General features: G+C 36.2%; 1 protein-coding gene across 1 annotated transcript in view; it reads right to left on the reverse strand.

Annotated features, from left to right (window-relative positions):
• Positions 1-9,036, reverse strand: part of LOC144438967 (armadillo-like helical domain-containing protein 3) — a 30,246-nt gene extending 21,210 nt beyond the window's left edge. Inside the window, exons 1-5 of the mRNA XM_078128198.1 lie at positions 8,920-9,036; positions 5,675-5,731; positions 4,296-4,361; positions 2,283-2,363; positions 893-1,000 (exon numbers count right to left, since the gene is read on the reverse strand). Coding sequence (XP_077984324.1) covers positions 893-1,000; positions 2,283-2,363; positions 4,296-4,361; positions 5,675-5,731; positions 8,920-9,018 — 411 coding nt within the window. The 5' untranslated portion in view covers positions 9,019-9,036. The remainder of the gene's footprint in view (positions 1-892; positions 1,001-2,282; positions 2,364-4,295; positions 4,362-5,674; positions 5,732-8,919) is intronic.
• Between the last annotated feature and the right edge of the window lie 15,150 nt (positions 9,037-24,186).

Raw genomic sequence — 24,186 nt, forward strand, 5'->3', positions numbered from 1 at the left:
ACACTGTGGGGTCACTTTTAAATGACGGCCACTATGGAGTCGCCATAAACCTATGGAATTGATGAATACTTTGAGGGTTACTTGTAGGATATGAATCTGTTGCATCACACACTCTGAGGAGGTCACATGTAAGTATACCAGAAACACAGATGTGATTAATGACATTGAACGATTGATGTGCAGATTGATTTCATACTCTACATGTAAAATTTCATTATCTAATGGTAAAACCATGCAATTAAGTAGTATGCCCTACTACCAGCTGTTTTAATGACAAAGAATTAACTAAGAATATTACACTTAAATGTAAAAAAGCAACGTGTGTTTTGAAGCTATGGATTTTGCTAGCATTTGGGTAGAAACAGAAACAGGATTAAGACTCTGTCTAACTTAAAGTTGATTTTTATCATTACCCAGGGATACACTTTTTCAGTATTTCCACCAACAAGATTGGCCAGAGCTTTGTTTCCATCCCTGCTTGTCTGTCTTTTCATTTGTTAGCAGGGTATCTCAAACAATTATGGATGGATTTAGATGAAATTTTATGGAAAGTATATGTAGCCTATGAAACAAGGACCAATAGATAAGATTTTGTGAATACTTAAACTGGATTTAGTGCATTACTAGCATTAGCAATTGCGCTACAACCCTTGAGGACACCCTTTATATGTTTGCAAAGCTACGCACCACACACTGAGTGTCATCTAGTTGGTCACCTGTTTTACCTTGTTTATTGCAACCCCACAACCGAATTTTGCATTCATTTAATATAAGAAACATGGTAAGTATATGCTGAGAATGTGCATTTCAACAGACGAGCACAGTAGGAAGAAAGTGAACACTTTTCATCCGTGTACTAACTATTATACAGGCAGACAGACAGCCACCTTACCTGCATCTGAGATTCTGCAACGTCAAATCCAACTAAAATGTTGATAATGTCAAATCCATGGTCTGATAAACTTTTACGATACACACCTCGAATTAAAGCACATAATGTCTGAGGGCATAAAAGAAAAGGGGAAGATATGGAAATTAATGTATTCTTCTAACATCTAATTGTGTTAAGAAAAAAACATGCAGTATGTTACTATTATTTCACTATACTTACCAAAACAAAACCAGAGATGAACTGAAAATGCTCCCATTCAGATATATATCCTTTATTGCAAAAGTTCATCAAATATGCAAATTAGCAATTAATTGACTCAATACCATCATATCTTTGCTCGGTCAATATATTTAGCAAGTTTCGTCAATTTTGGTGCAGTCTTTCTTGGTATAGGCCCTAATTGCCAAAGTTCGCTAATTATGCAAATGAGCAATTAATTGACTGCACTAAATTTCATCAAGAACTATCATACGTCTGTATGGTCAATATCTGTAGCAAGTTTCATCAAATTTGATAAAGCCCTTCTGGTTGCATAACCTGAGTTACAAACATTCATTAATTATGCAAATTAGCTCTTAATTAACTTATCACAAGTTAGTGATTTTTAGTGCTTTAATATCTTTGTATGATCCTTAGATGTAGCAAGTTTCATTGCATTTATTGCAGCCGTTCTGCATGTACTGGTATAGCCCCATTTATAAAATCATTAATTATGCAAATTGGCATTAATTATGAAATCCACTCTCATCTAATCAGTGCTAAGTTACAGCCTGAAATGCCACATAGTAAATTGCAGAACATTTCCTTCAGGACTTTTTGAGATATCAGTGGAACAAAATTTCTGCACAGACACACAGACAGACAAGACACTGCCACGACATCAGCTCCCATACAAGAGCTAAAAATTGTTACAAGATACAAATGTATTGTATGAATTCAGAAGCCTATTTGACAATCATATTTGTCATGTCTAGTTGTTTCTCTGTTAAACTCACTGTAATTTCACTGGCTTTACTATACTATAAATACTTTTACACTGACTTGGATTAAATAGCTTTAGCTGTGAGTTTAGACAATGTCCCTGTAAATCACTTTTATGATGTACTCTCTATGCTTACATTACAGTAACAATACAATGACAAAGCTGGCACAGAGTTCGCTAGCACTGTCACAGTGAGTAGTTAGTCTTGTGTAATCATTGAGAGTACATTGTAAGAGTGGATATTTTCTAAACACATAGGTACATCTACAAGATTTCAAATCAATGTAGAATAATAATAATTCAGCAAAGGCAGTGGACTGACTGAGTAAGTCTGTCGGGCCCTATCTGTCTGTCTGTCTGTCTGTCTGTCTATCTGCCCCCCTTCATCATGATGTTCACATTACATACCTGTAGAGCATTGACCACTCTGATTGGATAATCTTCTTTGAGAGTCAAGGTGCAATGATAAAATAGCAGGTTAATATTATCCTATGTTATTTGAAAAAAAAAGAATAATGAAAAATTATTAATGATCAAAACAGTGTAAATGCAGATTAGGCCTCAAAAAAATATTGTGTGGTTCCAATTACACACAATTTTAGAATAGGTGGGGGTAGGTAGATTTTTAATTATTTTTTATTTATTCATTTTTTTCATGTGTAAGTGTCTAGTTTAGGTAGTTATGTTTTCTATTGTTTTCCATAAGGTCTATGTGTTATTGGTTTCTTACCATCAGATGTACAGCCATTACAGATTGGAAGGTCTATATCCTCTTTTTTAGTTTTCGCATCCACTATTTCTCGTGACACTTCACAATATTCATGAATTTATTTTTTTCTCGAACACATAAAAAAAGTTCAGGTCCAGCAGTGAAAAACTAGGCGGGGTCGGGTAACCGAAACCAAATTTTGTTTTTTAGCAAGAACCATACATTGACAAGTCTTTGTAGAAGACAGCGCCCTAGTGTAGTTTACTTGTGTGTGACTAAAATGAACACCATTAAGTGCATGTGATATGCAAGAAATGAACTGATTTTGTTAAGTGACACTGAGGGTCAAGGTCACAGGTCAATTTCTTAATAAAAAGCTCACATCTAATCATGCAGAGGTAGGCATTTGAATGAAGTCTCTATGTAATATAATTTTAAGTTATTGATTTTTAGCAACAAAATGGCCGCCATTCAGTAACAAGGGGATCTAGTGGTCGAAATAGCACCGGTATTATTTTTTGCAACATAAAGGAGCATGCGAAATAATGCCGGTCTGTCAGTCAGAGACTGACAATTTTTCAGAATTACAACAACTTGTTGGTCCTTATGACCAATTGGAATTTGGAGTAAATAATAACAATATCACCTACATGAAACTAACATGTCAAGTGTCAGAGCTAGCTCACTAGTATTGTTGTCAATGTTGTTATCAAGCAAACATATGGCAAAGCATACAGTATGTACTTTATGTTAGAAATCACATGAATGGTTAAATTTCTCTAATTATTTTTGTCTTGACTAATCAGAACATCTTAGACATTCAGACTCATTTTACACAGCTCATGCCAAAATCACTGTGAAGTTTACTGTTCGAAGTATGCAAAACTTTAAACGTGTATGAGACAGTTCCCCGTTGTATTTGTAAGTATGTGGCGATATTTAGAAGGTGGCCATGAGCCTTGGCAGAAGAAGACGAAACAGACAGCAAGAAAGATGCCAATGGCAGAAAGAATACGACAACAACAGAAGGTGACTGTTTCAAGTTGCTTGGCAGATAGCTGCAATTATTATAGTATTTTGAAGGGGTTTTTCTTCTGTTTTTGTTCCAATGTTTAACTGGAAGCAAATGCTAAAATTCCTGCTGGGCAAACTTAGATAGACGAGAACACACTGGAAATGTTAGCGAGATGTCAGTGTACTACCCGTTTCAAAATGCATTGCTACTTTTGCCAATTTCGACAGGATACCTCTGAACATTTTTTAGGTCTTGAAGGCTCTGTAATTAATGTTGGGAAAATGTCCGATTTTTTGACAGGTAAGGCATAATTTAGCAGAAAAATCCACCCAACTTGCTTATTCCAATCTGCTTCACGTCTGTCTATTTGCATTGACATTAGTAAGCTGCAAAAATGTTCAATATATTCAAAACAATAACAGTCTAAAGTTTTTAATGATCGACAATACCTAGATGACTACAAAAAGCCAGAAATGAATTTTAAAAATTGACATATTAAAAAAAATAATGATCAGAGTAGGAACAAATCAGGGAGGTTGAAAACAACCTGAATTTTGGATCTAGGACCCCAAACGCAGCTTAAGCAACTCTATCACCAGTGTTTTACTCTGCATCATTTCTAGAAATTAAAGTCTGAGAAGTCAGTAAATCTATTACAATATTTAATTTAGTATTTTCTTTTTCATTGGGAACTTACCTTTAATTCAAGGAGTTTATCAGGTGTTAATCTTTCAAGTTCTGTCTCAATATATTGCACATTTGCCTGCAATGTGGAAAGGAATATTGTTAGATTGCTTAGCTAAAAGTTACATTTCAATAATGAATAGACAGTTTTTAAACCATTAACAGTAACTCCAATTCCTCAAAAGTCACTGTCATACAAGAAAACTTACATATGGGACATATGCGCATTACTTTGTTTTTTGATATATGCAAATTTGACTTTTTGACTTTATGCAGCAAATATTGATTTTTACTAATGCGCATATGTCCCATATGATATGTCACTTTTGTACTGGGTTTGAAATTAATTGGATATTGCATGTCTAAGAAATGATGTATTACTGTATGCATGGATGGACGGATGGATGAACGGATGGACGTACCCCCATTGTAATAGTCCCCCCTCCGTGGAGGGGGGATGGATGACGACTAATAATAACATTAAATGAGCATATATTATACTACTTTTGATTGATTTATTGGGTTGTCGGGGATATACCAATCCAATGGGATTTCTCCTTCTTTGTGCAGACACCATAGGGGGATTTATATTACAATATGCATGACTAAGATATTTCACATTAAATTGGTATTATACTCTGGTACATTTAATATGTAACTCAAATGGATTATAACACCATACACTGTTGGCTGAATCTGTAACACTGACATGCTGAATTCAAAACAAGTTATTGGAGTCACAGATTGCACCATTAGACATGTTATCCAGAATGAGTGACAGTTTGCAGTGGCATCGTAGATTCAGCCACTGCCAGTAGACATGTTATAGAGAGAGAGAGAATACAAATGTAGTGGAGTCATAGATTCAGGCAGTAGACAGGCTATATAGTGGTGTGTAGTGGAGTCACAGATTCAGCCAGCAGACAGGTTATACTAGTGAAAGAGTGTAGTGGAATCATAGATTCAGTCAGTAGACAGGCTATAGCGGATGAGTGTAGTGGAGTCACAGATTCAGTCAGTAGACAGGCTATAGTGAATGAGTGTAGTGGAGTCACAGATTCAGTCAGTAGACAGGCTATAGTGAATGAGTGTAGTGGAGTCACAGATTCAGTCAGTAGACAGGCTATAGTGGATGAGTGTAGTTGAGTCACAGATTCAGTCAGTAGACAGGCTATAGTGAATGAGTGTAGTGGAGTTACAGATTTAGTCAGTAGACAGGCTATAGTGATGAGTGTAGTGGAGGTACAGATTCAGTCAGTAGACATGTTTATATAGAGAAAAGTGTAGTGGATTCACAGATTTGGTCAGTAGACAGGCTTTATATATTTATTACTTACATACCTCTATAAACTTGGTGTAATAATATTCATATTTCTATGAAGTGTGGCATACCTTAAGCAAGAAAAATTCCTCCCAGAAATTAGCATTATTCCTTGATGGATCTTCTCCCTGATAATGCCAACAAAATCACATATGTAATGTATCATACACTGTCAACTTTCTGAACAACAGACTATTCAGTGGAAGGGGAAATGATACAATCAAAATACGTACATGAAAAGTAACTGGTAACATGTAGAGCAAGATTATCGATTTGTGTACAGTGCCACAAAAAGCAACAGTTTGATCATCTTTGCTGAGGAAAACATAAATTTTTGTCTGATGAAATTTTTTGCTGTATATTGTATGCTTGAGTTACTCAAGGGATGTAGAAGTAAATGTACATTGTATAACCCAATTTTGTTTTTGTCACATTATTTTGAACAACTTGTTTCCAAAGCATTAAAGCACACTTTCATTTTATTTCCCATCATCAGACTTTTTAGTTCTTTCTATTTCAGCAAAGTTTATGACATTTCCAATTTTAGCAAAATGGGAAAGCCAGTGTAGGAAATAATTTACAAATGTATTTGTAAAGGAATTTTCAATCAATGAATGTTGAGGAACAATAACAAATAGTTTAGTGATAAAGTGCAAATTAGTGGTAAGCTCATATTATTTATAATCCATGTCTGTGTTAGAATTCTCTCTCATTGTTGATTTACTGAATTCATTTGTGTGGAGGACAAGGTGTCCAAAATTGTTTTTCTGCTAATCTCTATGTGGTAATATATAACTTCACAGCTGATGTCCGGAGTCTAAAAATAACCATGCATTATACAGCAATCATAATTACAAAATATCAATTGTGTCATTATGACAAAATACATCATCTCTGCAATCTAGTTTGTCTAGTGGCAACTGCTAATGGAGGAATAAAGCCATATTTGTAATCATTTTCAAATTTTTTTTTTCATCATCATCTGAAAAGGTACTATGGAGCAACTGGAATATTTCAATCAATGGAGAAATAATGTGATTTTTGTAATCATTTTTAGAATGTGAGCTTTATAATCTCATCTCAAAATGGCAACTCAATAAACAAGTCTTTGTACAAGACACAGACCCTCAAATACTTTACTTCTATGTGATTGAATGGAGACATGATTTAAAAGAAATTGGTGGAAACAAATAAATACTATAAAGTGTCTGATAATGCAGGAAAGTTCAATGCCTCAAAAGAAAGTATAAACCCAGGCAATATGGGAGTACATAGTCTCTATGCTTTAACATATTTGAGTTAAGTGGTAAATCATGATTGTTCATTAAAAATATTGCAAATGGCGTTGCAGCACAACTGTACAGTTTTACAAATGTTTATTCACATGGTGAGCCATGCTAGGTATAGGTGTTCATTTGCTGAATGGCTATCCAATTGCCTATCCAACCCTGTTGTTATCATTGCAATATATGTGATCATTTGGCTGTTGCCATGGGTGTGGTCATGGTTGCTAAGGATATATGCATACATTTTTTGAATGTTTACTCAATTGCTTACCAGATGATGTTATATGACCAAAATATACTGGCATTTGGTTGTTGCTAAGGGCATGGTCATGGTTGCTAGGGCTAATTGTGTCAAAATAATCTGAAGACAGTCTGCAGAATAACACTTCTAGAAACATCTCACCAAGTTTCAGTCTCATTGACCGAGTACTTTTTGAGATATAAATTTTTGACCAAATTTCACATTTTTACCCCTAATTTGCATATCACTCATGAGATCATTATATGCTTCATCTCTACACCCCCAGATATATCTCCATTAAATTTCAGCCCAATCCACTGACTAGTTTTGGAATTACAGATTTTTGACCAAAAAGAAACATTTTTAGCCATATTTGCATATTACTGATGAAATCATGTCATGAACAAATCTTAATTCACATCCCCAGAGAACATTCCCACCAAATTTCAGGCCAATTTACCTATCAGTTTTGGAGATTAAGTTTTTTGACCAAAAATCACATTTTTTGACCCAAAATGCACATCTTTAATGCAATAATTTTCATTTGAACAATTTGTCATCTACATGCCCTAAGTAATGTCCCTACCAAATACCAAGCCAATCGGTTTGACGGTTTTTGACTTTAAGTTGTTTACACACACACACACACACACACACACACACACACACACACACACGCAGAGAGAGACAGACAGACAGACACTTTGCCATGCCTATAGCACTACTGAACCTTATCAGTTCAGCTGTGCTAAAAAAAAAGTTCAGTTGTGCTAAAAAGTGATATGCGCACCAAAAAATATGCACTTGTATATTTATCTAGTTCTGCTCATCTATAGACATGATCTAAAAAAGACATTGGCCACACATAATTGCTACAAAGTGTCCGCAATATGTAAGTAATAACTTAATTTTGATGGTCTACCCTGCAGGTCAAGATAGAGGTCAAAGGTCACTCATAAGAAAGCTTGCATGTGATTATATGGGGTTAGACACTTAGAATAGAATCTATTTATTGAAGTTTTTGAGTTACTATTAATAGTGATTTTTTACTACAAATATAGTTGCCATTCAGTAAAACTTGTGCCAATGGCATAGCACAACTGTGTTTGGCTGTTACTATGGGTGTGGTCTTGTTGTTAGGCATATTTGCTTACATTTTTTGAATCTTTATTAATGTGCCTACTCATTCCTATTATCTTTGAAATACTAGTATACACCACCAGTTGGTTGTTGCTATAAGTGTGGTCTTGTTGCTAAGCATATTTGCATACATGTACATTTTTTGAATCTTCATTCACTTACTTACACTTTACCCAAAGGGATATTAGTCTGTTACACTCTTTTTTGATGGTTCTTGGGGTACAAATGAATACATACGTTTATCTATATGCTTCCAGCTATGCAATCCTGTTAGCTCATACATGTGAAATATGTTTATTACTTTGAGTCACACCTTGTGTTCGAACTAAAACCAACTAATGAGTCATAATTAGCACCAGTTGTAATTGCAGGACAAAAGTGTATTAGCACATAGTAAGCAACCCTTTGTAAAACAATGGATAGTGGCTGTCTCCAAACAAACACAGGCTGAACACATCAAAGTTCTAAGTGGCTGATATGTAAATTTAAAGGGTAGGCAGCAGTTTTAATGGGGCGATAGCAAAATTTAATGGTGCTCTTCTTATTCTGGTCACAGAAAAATTGGGCAACCACAACGACAAATCAGTCTACTACAGTCAATGCCATTATCAATAGAACATGCAGGAAGTATTAAGAAAACAATACTTACCGTGAAAAACACTTCATAGATCTGTACTATCTTCTCTTTGAGTGGCATCTTGTTGGCAGAACCCTGCCTCAGTAAAACAGTTTTCTGGGCATCAGTCATATTGAGTGTATTTATTATCTAGCTTTTACCCATTTATGTAGATGATAAGTTAAAAATACAATGATACCCCAAGTGATGACAACAATCACATGTAAGTGCCTATAAATGAACACAAAGTGAAACCCCAGTCATTTTTACCGCAATGATGAATTGTGATATGAAAGGCATGTTTTAGACAATGTAACGTCATCTTGATGAAGTAAGTCTGTATGGAAAGTTTTTAAGAACAGTAGAGCCAGTAACTTTTGAACCCATACAGTGTATCTGTGCATGGAGGTATAAGGAGTCTCCCCTTCTACCTCCATGATCTGTGCATGTGTACTCAAGTTACACATAAAATTTAAATATACTAAATACATGTGAATAATCATATAAACATTAAAGCATAGACCCTAGGGTCTATGATTAAAGCACTCTTTCTTGTCTGTGATTAAAGTGACATGAGTTGCTAAGGTTGTTAGTTAATGTAGGGAACTCTCTATTGTGCATCCAATACTAGATCTACTGTTCTTGAGATACACCATCTGGACTACAGTACAGCACTAGAATTGCTTTCAGATTGGACTAGCATCTGACTAGCTGTAGCACCAAGCTAGCATTGGCACCTCGATCTCCACCATATGTTAGAAGCTGTGAGGGTTAATACCCACACTAGCCGTGCTAGCTTAGTGCTGGGATGGTACTGGCACCTGACAAACATGTTAGTAAGTGAAAGGGTCAATGCCTGCACCAACCTGGCGAGCTTAGTGCCCTCACTGGAATACACCTCACCAGCATGAGTTATTAACTGGGAGGGTGCCTGCACAAGCACCATATCAATAGGAGGATGGACAGTGTCAAAATCAGGCTGGCGTCAGACTAGCAAATAAGAAATGTCTTCTTGGGCTGTACTGTATTACAATTTAACTTTTATTAAAGGTACATTACATGCATGACTTGTATGCTATTCTTCAATATTCTCTGTTATTCAACTCATGGAAACATAACACTGACATATGATGCCATTTGCACAGTGACTCAGACCTTGCATGATGTCAGTAGTGTTCCTGGCCAAATGCAGACAAATATTGGAGGATACTGTGTAGTTTAATCTTGTGGCACAATAAGTTTATGAAGTTAAATTTTTATTGAAGACAATGAACACATAGTGTGAGTCTGTGTGCTGTGTGTGCATCTGCATGTGCATGTCTGTTTCTGTATGCACATCGGTAATATTTGTATACTTTATGTATAATGTGTCTGGAATGTGTATGTCACAGTCATATATAGCTGATTGTATACAGTGTGTGTGTGTGTGTGTGTACATGTACATTGTATATATGATATATTTATATATAATCTCCCGGTATTCCGAATGAGTGCTACGTCATTGAGGACGAATGATTCCCCTCATGTCGGCCGTATCCCTCCAAGCCTATCAGTTCAGAGGGATACAGACATAGGGGAATCATGAGTCCGAGATGATATACCACGAATGAGAAATACCGGGAGATTATATATAAATATATCATTGACATTGACCCTTTCATACATATACATAGACCCACTATTTTTTTCTATTATGATGACAATTTTTAACTAAAATAATCTGAAACTTATGCTGAACGCACATCAATTTTACGAAGTGATGGGGCTTCAGCGCTCAGCTGTTCATTCAGTTTTCAGAATGTAGACGCCATTGTGACAGCTGCCGTCACTACCACTACTATTAACATATATGTTGAGATCAGTAAAATTACACCACAGACTTTCAGGTAGGGAACAGTGTTGCAGCCAGCCTTTTCAAAGAGTGGGACATAGTGTCCCGAAACTTTCATTTTTCTGGGTCGTCATACAATTTTTGGGGGACATTATAAAAAAAAGCGCCAATAGCGTTGTAGCACAACTGTATAGTTTTTCAAAATATTTACCCATATGCTGACCCATGCTAGACATTTGCTGAATGATTATGCAGTTACCTATCCAACCCTGTTGTTATCTATGCAATATACATGATCATTTGGCTGTTGCTATAGGTGTGGTCATGTTGTTAAACATATTTGCATACAATTTTAGTGTGGGTCATCTATGACCCGTCACTTCCAAAATTGTGGGTCAGGTCCACAAAATGTGTGTCAAATGACCCCAAAACCCCCTCTGGCTGCAACACTGGGGAACATTTTGCCAACAACGAGACATTTGTCAAGAGCAGTGATTACTTCTTTGACATAATATATATACTTTCATCAGAAAAAATGACTGAGAGTGAGAGTGGCATGAATGTTTGTATAGTGACTCAAGGTATATTGAATAATAATTTTGGATACTAAGGAATAGGTTAACTTCCACGGTGCAGTATATCCATATGTTATCTACTTCTTGTTATAGAGATGTACATGTAGGTAAGATATGAAGGGCATGTGGAATTCAAGGACAGAATATGTACTGTATCATGTACATATATAAAAGTCAGTGTGCAGCAGTTTGATGACATCACACTTTGACTTGTTACCCTACATTGTACTTCATATAATATCTGCTTTCTACATTTTTTGTCGCTAGGTACATTTGCATACACTTCTGGAATGTTCATTTAGTTTTCTATTAATCCCTGTTGTTATCTTTTCAATATATGCGATTGTGTGACTGTTGCTATGGGCGTGGTCTTGATGCTAGGCACATTTGCATACACTTTATGAATGTTTGTTCACTTGTCTAAGAATCCCTGTTGTTATCTTTGTGATATACACAATTGTTTGGCTGTTGCTATGGGCATGGTCTTGGTTGCTAGGAAAATCTGCATACATTTTTGAATATCTACTCACCTATCAGATGATGTTGTTATTTTAGCAAAATATACTGGTATTTGGTTGTTGCTAAGGGCATAGTCATGGTTGCTGGGGCCAACTGTGTCAAAATGTTTTGAACAAAATCTGCAGAATATCACTTCTAGTACTTTTTGAGATGTTTTGACAAAAATTTTACACATAATTTGCATATCATGCATGACATCATTATATGCTTAATATTTCTTCATCTATACACTAATTAAAGATTTTTAACCAAAAAGACACATTTTTAGCCCTAATTTCCATATTTCTTATGGAATCATGTCGTGAACAAATCTAAATTTACACACCCCTAAGAACGTTCCCACCAAAACTTCAGACCAATCTGCAAAGTAAGTTTTTTGACTAAAACAACATTTTTTGACCCAAATCACATACCTGTGATACAATTATTTTGCTTTAAACAATTTCCCCAACTAGACACCACAAGTAATGTCCCCACCAAATACCAAGGTAATTGGTCTGGCGGTTTTTGAGTTTAAGTTGTCTTCACACACACACACACACACACACACACACACACACACACACACACACACACACACACACACACACACACACACACACACACACACTCACACACTCACACACACACACACACACACAGACGGACATACATCGTACCATGCTTATAGCACTACTGAGCCTTACATAAGTAACAAGTTCAATTGTGCTAAAAAACTTATTTTTTATTTGATCTATGAGCCGGGAAAATGCGAATAAAACAAATTGACAAATCAGGACCTTTAAATTGTGTAGAAACCTGACAATACTACAATGTATCTTGATTCTTCTATCTTAACATTTTAGATCCAAAATCAAAAGATCAAAGGTCAATGTCCAAACAGATAATGACATGTACATGTCAACTATTATTTAAAAAAATAATGCTTTTTGGGTCTGTTTCAAACTGCAATAGACACTTGTGTCAGGTAGGGAAAGAGATCACATCAATGATCATACAGTAATGACGAATGAGCTAGAATACAATTTACAATTATCTAATAATATTCTTGTCTGAAATGTCAGATTTTAAAGTTACATATCAATACTACTAACAGTAACTCTGTTTTGTAATTAATTTGTGTAAATAGGTGGAATGAGGATCCACAATAACAACTCACCACAATCTGTTGTTCAACAATATGAAGAGTGACAAAACAGAATATTTAGTATTGATGTGTTAACCTGCGCCGCGCCCCCCCCCTCACTTTGGCTTTGTTGCCAGTCACATATTTTCTGATTCATAATTTGCTTATCTATTCATCCCTATAGTTGACTTTGCCATAAATACTGCCATTTGACTGTTACTATGGGCACAGCCATGTTGCCAGGAACATCTAGATGTATTTTCTGATTCATAACAGGCTTCCCTATTCATCCCTATCTTTGCCATATATACAATGTACCACCATTTCACTGTTGCTATGGTCTAATGGCTCAAACTAATAATTTTGCAAATGTCACATTAATACTCAAATGCTTACCAAAATTTTAAGGCAGTCTGGGACAGATTTGTAACAAGTGTCATTAGAATTGAAGTAGTAGTTTTTGAATTATTTTACTGTGATTACAGAACATGGAACATAGGTTGCAAAACATAAAACATAGAATGTAGAACGCACAACAGATTAACACAGAACTTTACATTGAACGTAGAACATGGTTTAGCCTGTCCGGATATTTTTGGCCGGTATTCACTCTCAGTCAGAGATCCAAGTGGTCTCACTGACTCTCAAATATGCAAACAATGCATCGGAATAAATAATGAGATAGTGGACCCTCATTCACTGACAGGCCAACACAGACCCATGCAATAAGGTCATGTATGTGTATAATAGATGTGTATGGTTCAAATATGTAATACTAATATGGCATTTATACTTATTTATAGTGAATGAGGATGCAACATCTCAGCATCATTTACGACCCAGAAGTCAACTTTTTGAGAGAAGAGTCATCTTTCTTGAGCTGTGCAGTTCAAAAAGTGACTGGAAATCATTTAATAATAATAATAATAATAAGATGATTTGTAATGCGCCTCATCTCCGAAGAGCTTGAAGCGCAGAGGAAGAGTGGATACAGAAAAAGTTAATGGAAATGTGAATTCAAGGTAATGTGTATTAAATAAAAGGAGAAAGAAAAACAGTTATTAGCAGTTGAAGAGGTGAGTTTTGAGAGAATGTCTGAAGGTTGACAAAGATTTGGAATGGCGGAGATCAAAAGGGAGGTGGTTCCATGAGGTAGGGCTAATGTAAGAGAAGGATCTTTCACCAAATGTTTTGGTTGACATCCTTGGAACACAGAGAAGATGAGAATCAGAAGACGAGTGAAGTGGTCTTCAAGGAATGTATTGATGTAGAAGATCCGTGAGATATTGTGGGCCAATACCTACAAGTTGATTTTGAAGGTTGGAAGAGAAGTATGATGATATATTGACAACTTTACATATTTTACATGGAGAAAATCAGTGCCAACTTCAAAAGTTTCGACATCGGTGTTTGATAGCAAGTTTGAGATCACTTGGATCTCTGACTGAGAACGGAGTCATACTAACCAAATATATCTGACCCCATACTCAAATCAGAGCCTCCTCAGACAACCCATACAGAGGGCACATTCAAGATACCTAACGCAAGCTAACATCTAGCAAAATGTCTTTTGGGCATACATGTATATGCAACAATTAGGTTCTCCCACAAAATATCAAAATGGCAGTTCATTTGAAAGGAAAGTTTTCTTGTAGTACTAGACGTTCGAGTATTCATTGTCGACAAGGGCAATTAGGCCAATTGGAACATACCATTGCAGTTTCGTCAGGACATGAGGAAGCCTCGAAAAGCTGTCTTTATTACAACTTTGTGAACCATTTATCATACTTACTGTTCATACTATCAAAGTGATTTTTGACCTGTGAGCTAGCTTCAAGTGTTGGGTCAACCCACAAGCTGTCAAATAATTAACCTTACCAGTATACATTTACATGTATGCCTATAAGTGTTCCTGCTAAGGCTTATTTGCACGCTACTTGCGCAAGGTCCCTGTCTGCTCTGACAGTCAAATTTTATGTTTTTGCACAATCTTATATCCAAGCATCAAGAATGACACAAAATATATACAAATAAAGTACAATTAATGATTAAATGAAATGTTGTCATAGAGTTTTATTTTTCTCTATTCAACATCCAAGAGCAGGTAAAAGGTGTTAGTTTCATATTGCAGATAAACATGTGATTTTTGCTACCGGCCTTCGGCAGAAGGGGGTATAAGAAGGGGGTATACCCCCTTCCAGACCCCGCACCATACAAATGTGGCTGCCATGTCACCCTTTCTATTTTTTCCTTCTCCTTACATTGCTTGGTCTCAATAGACTTAGAGGGAACACTGATGCCTATACAGCTTTGCACTTGCATGTTTGAATATATACAACACAGTTCTTATGTCCATCTTTGGATCTAAGTATTATATCTTGATGGGTTGATAATGGTGCTAGTTACTTCCATTGAGAACAAATTATCTTTCTAAAAATATAAGGTACTTTATGCAAATGTTTGTTAATGCTCTGGGGTGGAGCTACATGCTTGACAGGTAGGATTTATGGAGTATTGATTGTACACTGACCTATTGGCTTGATGGGTATATAAGTGCCAGTAAGTAGACAGAAGGATCCCTAGATGACGGATATCTAATAGTGGTGTTGATAAGTAAGCAATCCATGAGTGAAGTTTGTCAAGGTTTAGTTCATCTATGTCTAAATATCTTAGACTTGAATAAGGCTTTGCTTTGAAAGATAGATTCTCACGATTCTCACACCAATGTTGGAGAACATATTCATTACTGAGATTCTTCCAATCCCATGTATTTCTTGATGGGGTATTAGATGAGATAATGAGAGTAACTTTCTTGCTTCTGTAAACCAACTAGATTTATTTGGAGCTTTCATTGAAATTTGCCTTGTAAACAGTTTTTATTCCACTGTGGCTTTGTTTTGGCGAATGTTTCCAATTGTGGTAAGAATTCTTATGTGAAGTTTTGCAGTGATTGGCAGTTATTCAATCAGTAGGTATGGAACTGGGTTACGTAGTGTGGTAGGCAGTGACAAGATTTCTTTACGGTTTTAATATGTAGAATAATTCAAGTTCAGATCTATTGAGGACATGATGATATCAAGACTATGAAGTAAGACAGGGTTTACATGCATTTGTACATGTCAATATTATATGAGCTGATGTCCCTGGAGTCAAGCCATTCTTACCAATACCTTGGAGTAAATTATACTGTCAGTATATAATTACTCCAAGCCAATACCACCCAATCCTGAGCCCGTGGCATTAATGAGTGAAGCGTGCTTTTCGTACGGCTAGTCACATCCCAAGTATGCACGCCACCGATAGCAGTTCAACAGAAAAATGCTACATAACGGATGCTAACGGGGTGTATCTTATTGTAAATGCGTCCCCTACCTAACCCTGAACACCTATGTACTCTACTGACAGTGACACTGTACCACACTGTCCACAGTGCTATTTATTGACTGACTACATCACATTTGTTTATGGAAATATTCTAAAATATCAATATTATTACGATGATCATTGTTACATTACCACAAATCTCGAAGCCAGTAACTTACCAGTTCTAAAAAACAAATCTTCGAAGCAAATGGACACTATGTACATGTTACAGTTAGTAAGTTTCGGACGTTGAACATACATGATATACAGTAATCAGTATACACTGCAAAATGTGCCACATTCATTCTTTTTCTGTGGACGTGTGTCAACGTTAGCAATAATGAATGGTTTGCCGGTAACATGGCAATATCCTTGCGTCTATATTATTTTAATCGGCTGAAATGTGTAAGATCTGTTTACTCACCTTATCACATTCTCATAATTTGAGAAATTTGTATTGTATTAGTTCAGTTCAAGTGATCCCAACGTCCAATATTATTACTGCTCAAGCTGCCATATTGTATAATTAATCAGCTACGTATTCGACGAAATAATATTTTATATAATCAGCCTACTACAATCAGATTACAAAAAATTAAAAAGAAAATATTTATATTAATTTTCTTCGAAACACCGGATTGCAGTTTTGGCTGTAATCTATATGTAAGAGTTTAGAACTTACATGCGAAAAGACAGTCTTTAAAAGTCGTTATCATGTTATGATCGCTAGATGGCGCACTATTAAACTGAAAAAAGGAATCATCAGGAAATCATTGTCCCGTATGTCGCTCACAGGTGTCTGACAACTAACATTTGAAGCATACATTTTTATTTTTATTTTCGTTTTGTCAATATTCTTACCTCACTTTGGTTTATTTTGTTGTTTGTTCCTGTATATTTTTTTACTCGTCTTTTTAGTAGTGTATGTATGTATTTTACTTTTTCTTAGGGACCGGACAGAATTTACGGCAGGGGGGGGGGGGCCTGGGGAGAAATTATCTCTGACTTGTTTTTTTTCCTGGCCCCCCCCATCCACTGTGACCAAAATTTCACAGTCCCCCCTTTCAAAAGTATAAAAATTTCATGGCCCCCCCCCCCAAAAAAAAAGAAAAAAAGTGCACAATATCCTGCCCCCTACAATAACTAAAACGAGTACAATTTTTTTTTGTTACTGTAGCACAACTGTAATATTTCTTTTGGTACTACTATTATGTTACTATTTCAGCCCAAACAACTTAGTAGTTGTAGAGGAAGTTTTTTAGAAAACAAAACAAAATAAAACATTTTGACCATACATGTAATCATACACATGTGGTATAATCTTGTGTATTTCCCAACTAGACACCATAAGTAGTCATCACTTAATACCAAGGCATTTGATGTGGTGGTTTTAACTGTCATTCACTGATACATACACAGAAACACAGACACAGAGTTAAACACACATTCACATGCGTGATTTGTGAAAAACTGTAGTGGGGACATTTGTGGGGAGTATCTAAGAACATCACATCACCTACATAGTGTATCCAAATATCTATTTATACTCATAACACAATAACTATCTAATGTCAGACATTTGTGATGTCATGAAGTGCTAGCAAACTAAGGATTTTATGCAGCTTTCACTTTCCTACACCAAATGCATTACCAATACACCTGTAAATGTAAGACATTTGTGACTTCATGTCACTGATGAAAAAACACTTAACACCACGCAGACATCTAAATGCTTTACAATATTTAGTACAGATAGATGCATTTGATGATGCTGAGGAGGGAAATAGTTTAATTTCACTGGTTTTAGATAGAAAGAAAGACAAGTCTTGCCTCATATCTTCAGACTCTAGTGAGTCTGAGAGTGAAACTCAAGAATAGTGTCAAGGAAAGAAATAAAACACCTATCTAAATTAATCTGGCCAGACGTTTTTTGTATTTACATTTTTCACCAAAAGGTCACTTTTTAAACACATAAATTACAGGTCCTATGCTAGTATATTACCATATATATATATATTAGGACCTGTAATGTATCCTTGATGGTAATTACACACTGAACCTGTTTCCACAGTGCTAAAATGTATGTATGTATGTATGTATGTATGTATGTATGTATGTATGTATGTATGTATGTATGTATGTATGTATGTATGTATGTATGTATGTATGTATGTATGTATGTATGTATGTATGTATGTATACATATGTGTGTGTGTGTGTGTGTGTGTGTGAACAACTTGGAGTATATAAGAGTAATTAAGGGTGTATCAAATTAATCTTGAGTAGTGTTTTTATGCTTCACTAAATACAAACGTACACACTTCCATTTTAATACATAAATGAAAGTGTAGACATTCAATATTAAAGGCGATATCAAGTGCTATCTCATGCAATGCTAAATTTTCTAACATATTAATTTTTTTCAATGACAAAATATTTCGCGCCCCCCCCCTTTCAAACCATGAGAATTTTCATGGCCCCCCCTTCAAGCCTCCCATTTTTTTCATGGCCCCCCCAATTTCTCCCCAGGCCCCCCCTCTGCCGTAAATTCTGTCCGGTCCCTTAGTGCTGCTCCTAACAATCTTAGTGAGCCCCTGATACAAAAGGGATGCAATAAATAAATAAATAAATAAATAAATAAATAAATAAATAAATAACTCATATCGTGATTCATAATTACCCTTAGGGACGATCGCACTATGTCACACAAGCCCAATAAGCGAACTTCGTTCTATTAGGGGGAAGGAGGTCTGGTGTTAATGGGATTGCTGGACTTCATTTTCGCAGTTCTAACCAGATTTAATTTTCGACGGAAAACTTTCAGTCCTTGAATGATAACAGCTTTGTATTTACTGGGTGACTCTAAAACGAATGACAGCATGTAAACAGTGGAATGACACCCTGTTGTGTGAATGTAGACAATAACATGTGGTTTTTACATCACGTTTGATATCCAATGGATGAAGATACTGGGCTGATAGAGCAAAAATGATGTAGGCTTGGTGTTTCACTTATGGGACATTACGTTTTTGACACAAAGATAGACATATGTTAAGTCTAGACTAACAATACCAGAGGCACAATAAACACAGCAGGACCCTTTGCCAAATCACTTTCAACACTGATGAGCATTGCTATTCTTTCACGGTGCAGTAGAAACAGGCTTATAATGAAAACATTACACATGGACTCGATGATTTCAATGACTGTAATTGTTTATTTTCTAACTGATAATCAACATTTCAACTTGACTACTTCTACATCCCCACTGTGCACGACACCTAGTATGTAATTGTTTCTTTTGCATTAAAAGTTGTCTGAGGGTGTGTAATAAATGTCATGTTGCATGAGTGAAACACCAAGCCTACATCATTTTAGCTGTAAGAGTGTCAGCTCTACAATAGGATTCAATTAGGGCGAACACATGTATGGTGAAGATGTGTGTGTGTGTGTGTGTGTGTGTGTGTGTGTGTGTGTGCGTGCGTGCGTGCGTGCGTGCGTGCGTGCGTGCGTGCGTGCGTGTGTGTGTGTGTGTGTGGGGGGGGGTGTCATCGTTAGTTCCGATAGATGATGGGTGATAATTGAAACCTAAATCTGTAATAGACGTTTAAGGTGGTAAATGTCCAAGGGACAATGCTGTTGTCTACTGTCAGGACAATGATGTGTGCAGGGAATAAAGTGACTCACTCATGAACACATTGAAACGGAATGAGACAAGGGAGAGGATTTTAGAATGATGAATACATATCCAATGGTCTCATGAAACTACTTGGTGCAATGTAGGCATGAAGATATAAATATGAACTAAAGTAGTGTAAATAGTATTAGTTATGTTTAATAGTGCCAGGTACTAGGAGCTGAAACTATCTGTTAATTTAACGGGAAAGTTCTGCAAACAGTACAGACACTGATGAGATAGAGATAGAACAGTTAGAGGTGGCAGGTGGCTATGGTGGGTCAAAGTTCGTAAAACTAAATGAGTGGGGGGGGGGGCTTAGTAGTGATGATATATAAAAAAAACTGGAGACAGTAATATATAGGTGGTAGAGAAAGGAAGGATGGCGATAACAACCGAGGAAGAAGAAAAACAAGAAAGTAAATATTAAGAAAGTGATAACTGTGAAGCTAGGCGAAGATAATGCATAAATAACATATATAAATAACTATACATCGTTGTGCAGCAATTTTTGCACCCAGGGTGCATATTCCAAGGAAAGCACTTACTTGTACTGATACAAACTATTCATTCATAATGAACAAATTAACAGTTTCTATAATGACATTACATCTCCATTAAAGCTTGCCACAGAAAAGGCTGTTCCACCTTCGGCTAATTCCAACAAACACACCGTACCGGGTTGGAATACACTAGTTACGGATCACTATGAGAAGGCTCACACAGAATTCTTGATCCGGAGAGAAAATGGGTCTCATAAATATGGCCCGTTCTTTGAATTAACGAGGAAATCTCGCAATTTAAAAGGCAGCTTTCTCACTGTAGAAAAGCATAAAGTTACCTAAGAGCAAATGCTCTAGCACACAATCTGAATAATGACCCAAAGTCTTATTGGCAGCAAGTTTCTACACATAAAAATAAAGTACCAGCGCCTTCATCTGTGGCTGGCTTCTCCGGCGATTCAAATGTGGAAAGAACACTACGAGGCTATTTTGATATGAACTGGCAAAGCCTTTACACTTGTTATCCCAAACAATCAATTCTGCGATGACACGCGTGTGAGCCAAAGACAAGAGTTGCAAAGTACCGGTGTCCGGTAGAAACTGAAGAAATGGTCAATGTTACATTTTCCTTTGACTAATTTATAATCTTCTTCATTTGTCCAAGCAAATTTGGAATTTTGACTTTTACTTGGAATTAAAATATAAAAAGCGGCAGTGTAACAAAATTAACTCTATACATGTATAGGAGATCTAATCAAGTTGTTAGAAGTTAAATTCATAGTAGATTGCTAAAGTTTGACAAAACAACCCATTTAATAGCTTGGTTACAATGTATATTGCATTTTATGGTGGAGATTCACGGTAATTTGGAGGTCAATATTTTACATTTTAACACACCGCATACTCAACTCTCGGTCGTGATTGGTCAATGCGACATCACATGTTATGGACCATTCTCACGCGGTTCCACGATAAATGACGTTGCAGGCACTAATTAATGGAACTAGTCCCTAAGGGACCGGTCAGATACTCCAGCCGGGGTGGGGGGGGGGCGGTGGATTCTTAAATTGGGCCGACAAAAAGTCACTGACCCCCCTCCCCCCATATGTAAAACCAAAATCAGGCTGACCTCACCCCTATCACTTAATTCTAAAACATGTTGACCCCCCCCCCCCCATATATAATATTCACATGACAGGTATTTTTTGATCGTGAGTCAATATGGACTGCTTATAAGATTCTGGGTTAGCACTATCGTAATTATAATTATTGACTACACAGGGTTAATATATTCCAAAAGGAGTTTAATAGCATCTCGACAGTGAAAGGTAGGGAGAAAGCTTGAGAAGGGAGACTATTCAGACCCTTTCAGACAATAATTTCCAAGCTTTACAAGACAGCACCAATATGTGAAAAACAACTAAAAATAGGGTTGAAACAATTTTGAAATATAGTTTGATAGCATCTTGACAGTAAGAGGGGAAGAGCTTGAGACTTGGATATGTCCACCTCATGGGGGTCCGAGTGGGTCTCCCTCTAGAAGCCTTGGGGGATTTTTACTCTTAAAGCCAATATTTAGGCTATTTAGACCCTTTCAAGCAATAACTAAATCTATAATTTACAAGGCGGCACCATTAGTGTGCGCACACTAGATACAGTGCTATTAATCACGAGTACGTATGTAATAACACCACTAGTGTGCGCACACAGGCGCCAGTGCGGGTTATCACCAGTACGTATGTCATAACACCACTAGTGTGCGCACACTAGCGCCAGTGCAGGTAATCACCAGTACGTATGTCATAACACCACTAGTGTGCGCACGCTAGCGCCAGTGCAGGTAATCACCAGTACGTATGTCATGAGACCACTAGTGTGCGCACACTAGCACCAGTGCAGATAATCAAAATTACGTATGTCATAACACCACTAGTGTGCGCACACTAGTGCCAGTGCAGGTAATCACAAGCATGTATGTCATAACATGACCAGTGTGTGCACACTAGCGCCAGTGCAGGTAATCACCTGTACGTATGTCATAAGACACTAGTGTGCGCACACTAGTGCCAGTGCAGGTAATCACAAGTATGTATGTCATAACATGACTAGTGTGTGCACACTAGCGTCAGGGCAGGCGGCATTTGTAATAATTGCCGAAATTTGTAATAAACCGAAATTTGTAATAAAATTGCCGACATTTGTAATAAATTGCCGTTATTTGTAATAAATTTCAGAAAAAATTGTGAAATAAACCTGCCGAAATTTGTAATAAATTCTGTGAACGACAATTGTAATAAAAATAGCCGATATTTGTAATAAATTTCAGAAAAAATTGTGTAATAAACCTGCCGAAATTTGTAATAAAAAAAAAGTTAAGGGGGTTCCTCTCTGACTTTCAAAGAAATGGTGTTACTCATTCTAAACTTAGAAGTGATTTAAAATATCGTCATTACAGGCCTCCTAGAATTAATTTACAACAATTATGTCAGCCACTTGGATCTTTGAGTCTTTGTCAATCAATCAATCAATCAATCAATCAATCAATCAATCAATCAATCAATCAATCAATCAATCAATCAATCAATCAATCAATCAATCAATCAATCAATCAATCAACCAATCAATCAATCAATCGAATGTATATATTTTAATCATTGCGGACAAAGTGTTGGTTGGTTGGTTAGCTGGTCGGTTGACTACCAACAAACTGATTTCTCTAGAAATCTTAGAAACGGCGATTTCACAACCCATTTTATGGTGCATTTGGGGGCAAAAATTGAAAGCTTCATAATGGCTTGAGAAGTAATTGGTATGAGTAATTTTTAAAAACAAGTTAGTTAGTATATCAATAAGTCTACAGGGACATATTCTTGTCCGTGAGTGTGAAGAGATTAATATGCATAAAGGCGAATATCTCAGACGTCATACATTACGGACACTTGGTGTTATGGATACTGTATATCGCTATATCTCACCAAAGTCTAGCGACACACACCAGTTTCCATTTTCGATTAGTGTTGGTCTGTGAACTAATTGTACTTATGTATAAAAAGAAACATAATCACTTGCCAATATTTGCCTGATGGTTTTATTAACACAAGCCTATGACAGGCCAACCAACGATAAACTCTGATATGTAAAGGAAGAATTTTGGAGTTGAATCATACAAGTAAACACATAATAATATAGTTCTGTATCAATTTTTGGTGCTAAATACCGACGCAAAACTTCCCTGGCTTAACTTGTAGAATAAGTTCTTACACAGGGAATTTTAATAAAGTTTCTTAGATCCAGGTGTTTAATGTGTTGAAATCTAGGATTGGTGAAGATGAGGCATTGATTGTAAATTTTTATTGTTAGTTTTACTTCAAATGTCGTTACAAATGTCGGCAATTGTGTTACAAATGTCGTTAGTTTATTACAAATGTCATCAATTTTATTACAGATGTCGTTAGTTTATTACAAATGTTGGCCATTTTATTACAAATGTCTTCAATTTTTTTTACAAATGTCATTAGTTTATTACAAATGTCGGCAATTTTATTAAATGTCGGCAATTTTATTACAAATGTCGTTAGTTTATTACAAATGTCGGCAATTTTATTACAAATGTTGGCAATTTTATTACAAATGTCGTTAGTTTATTACAAATGTCGGCAATTTTATTACAAATGTCGGCAATTTTATTACAAATGTCGTTAGTTTAT

The sequence above is a fragment of the Glandiceps talaboti genome, chromosome 8 (assembly GCF_964340395.1).
Source record: "Glandiceps talaboti chromosome 8, keGlaTala1.1, whole genome shotgun sequence".
Lineage (NCBI taxonomy): Eukaryota > Metazoa > Hemichordata > Enteropneusta > Spengelidae > Glandiceps > Glandiceps talaboti.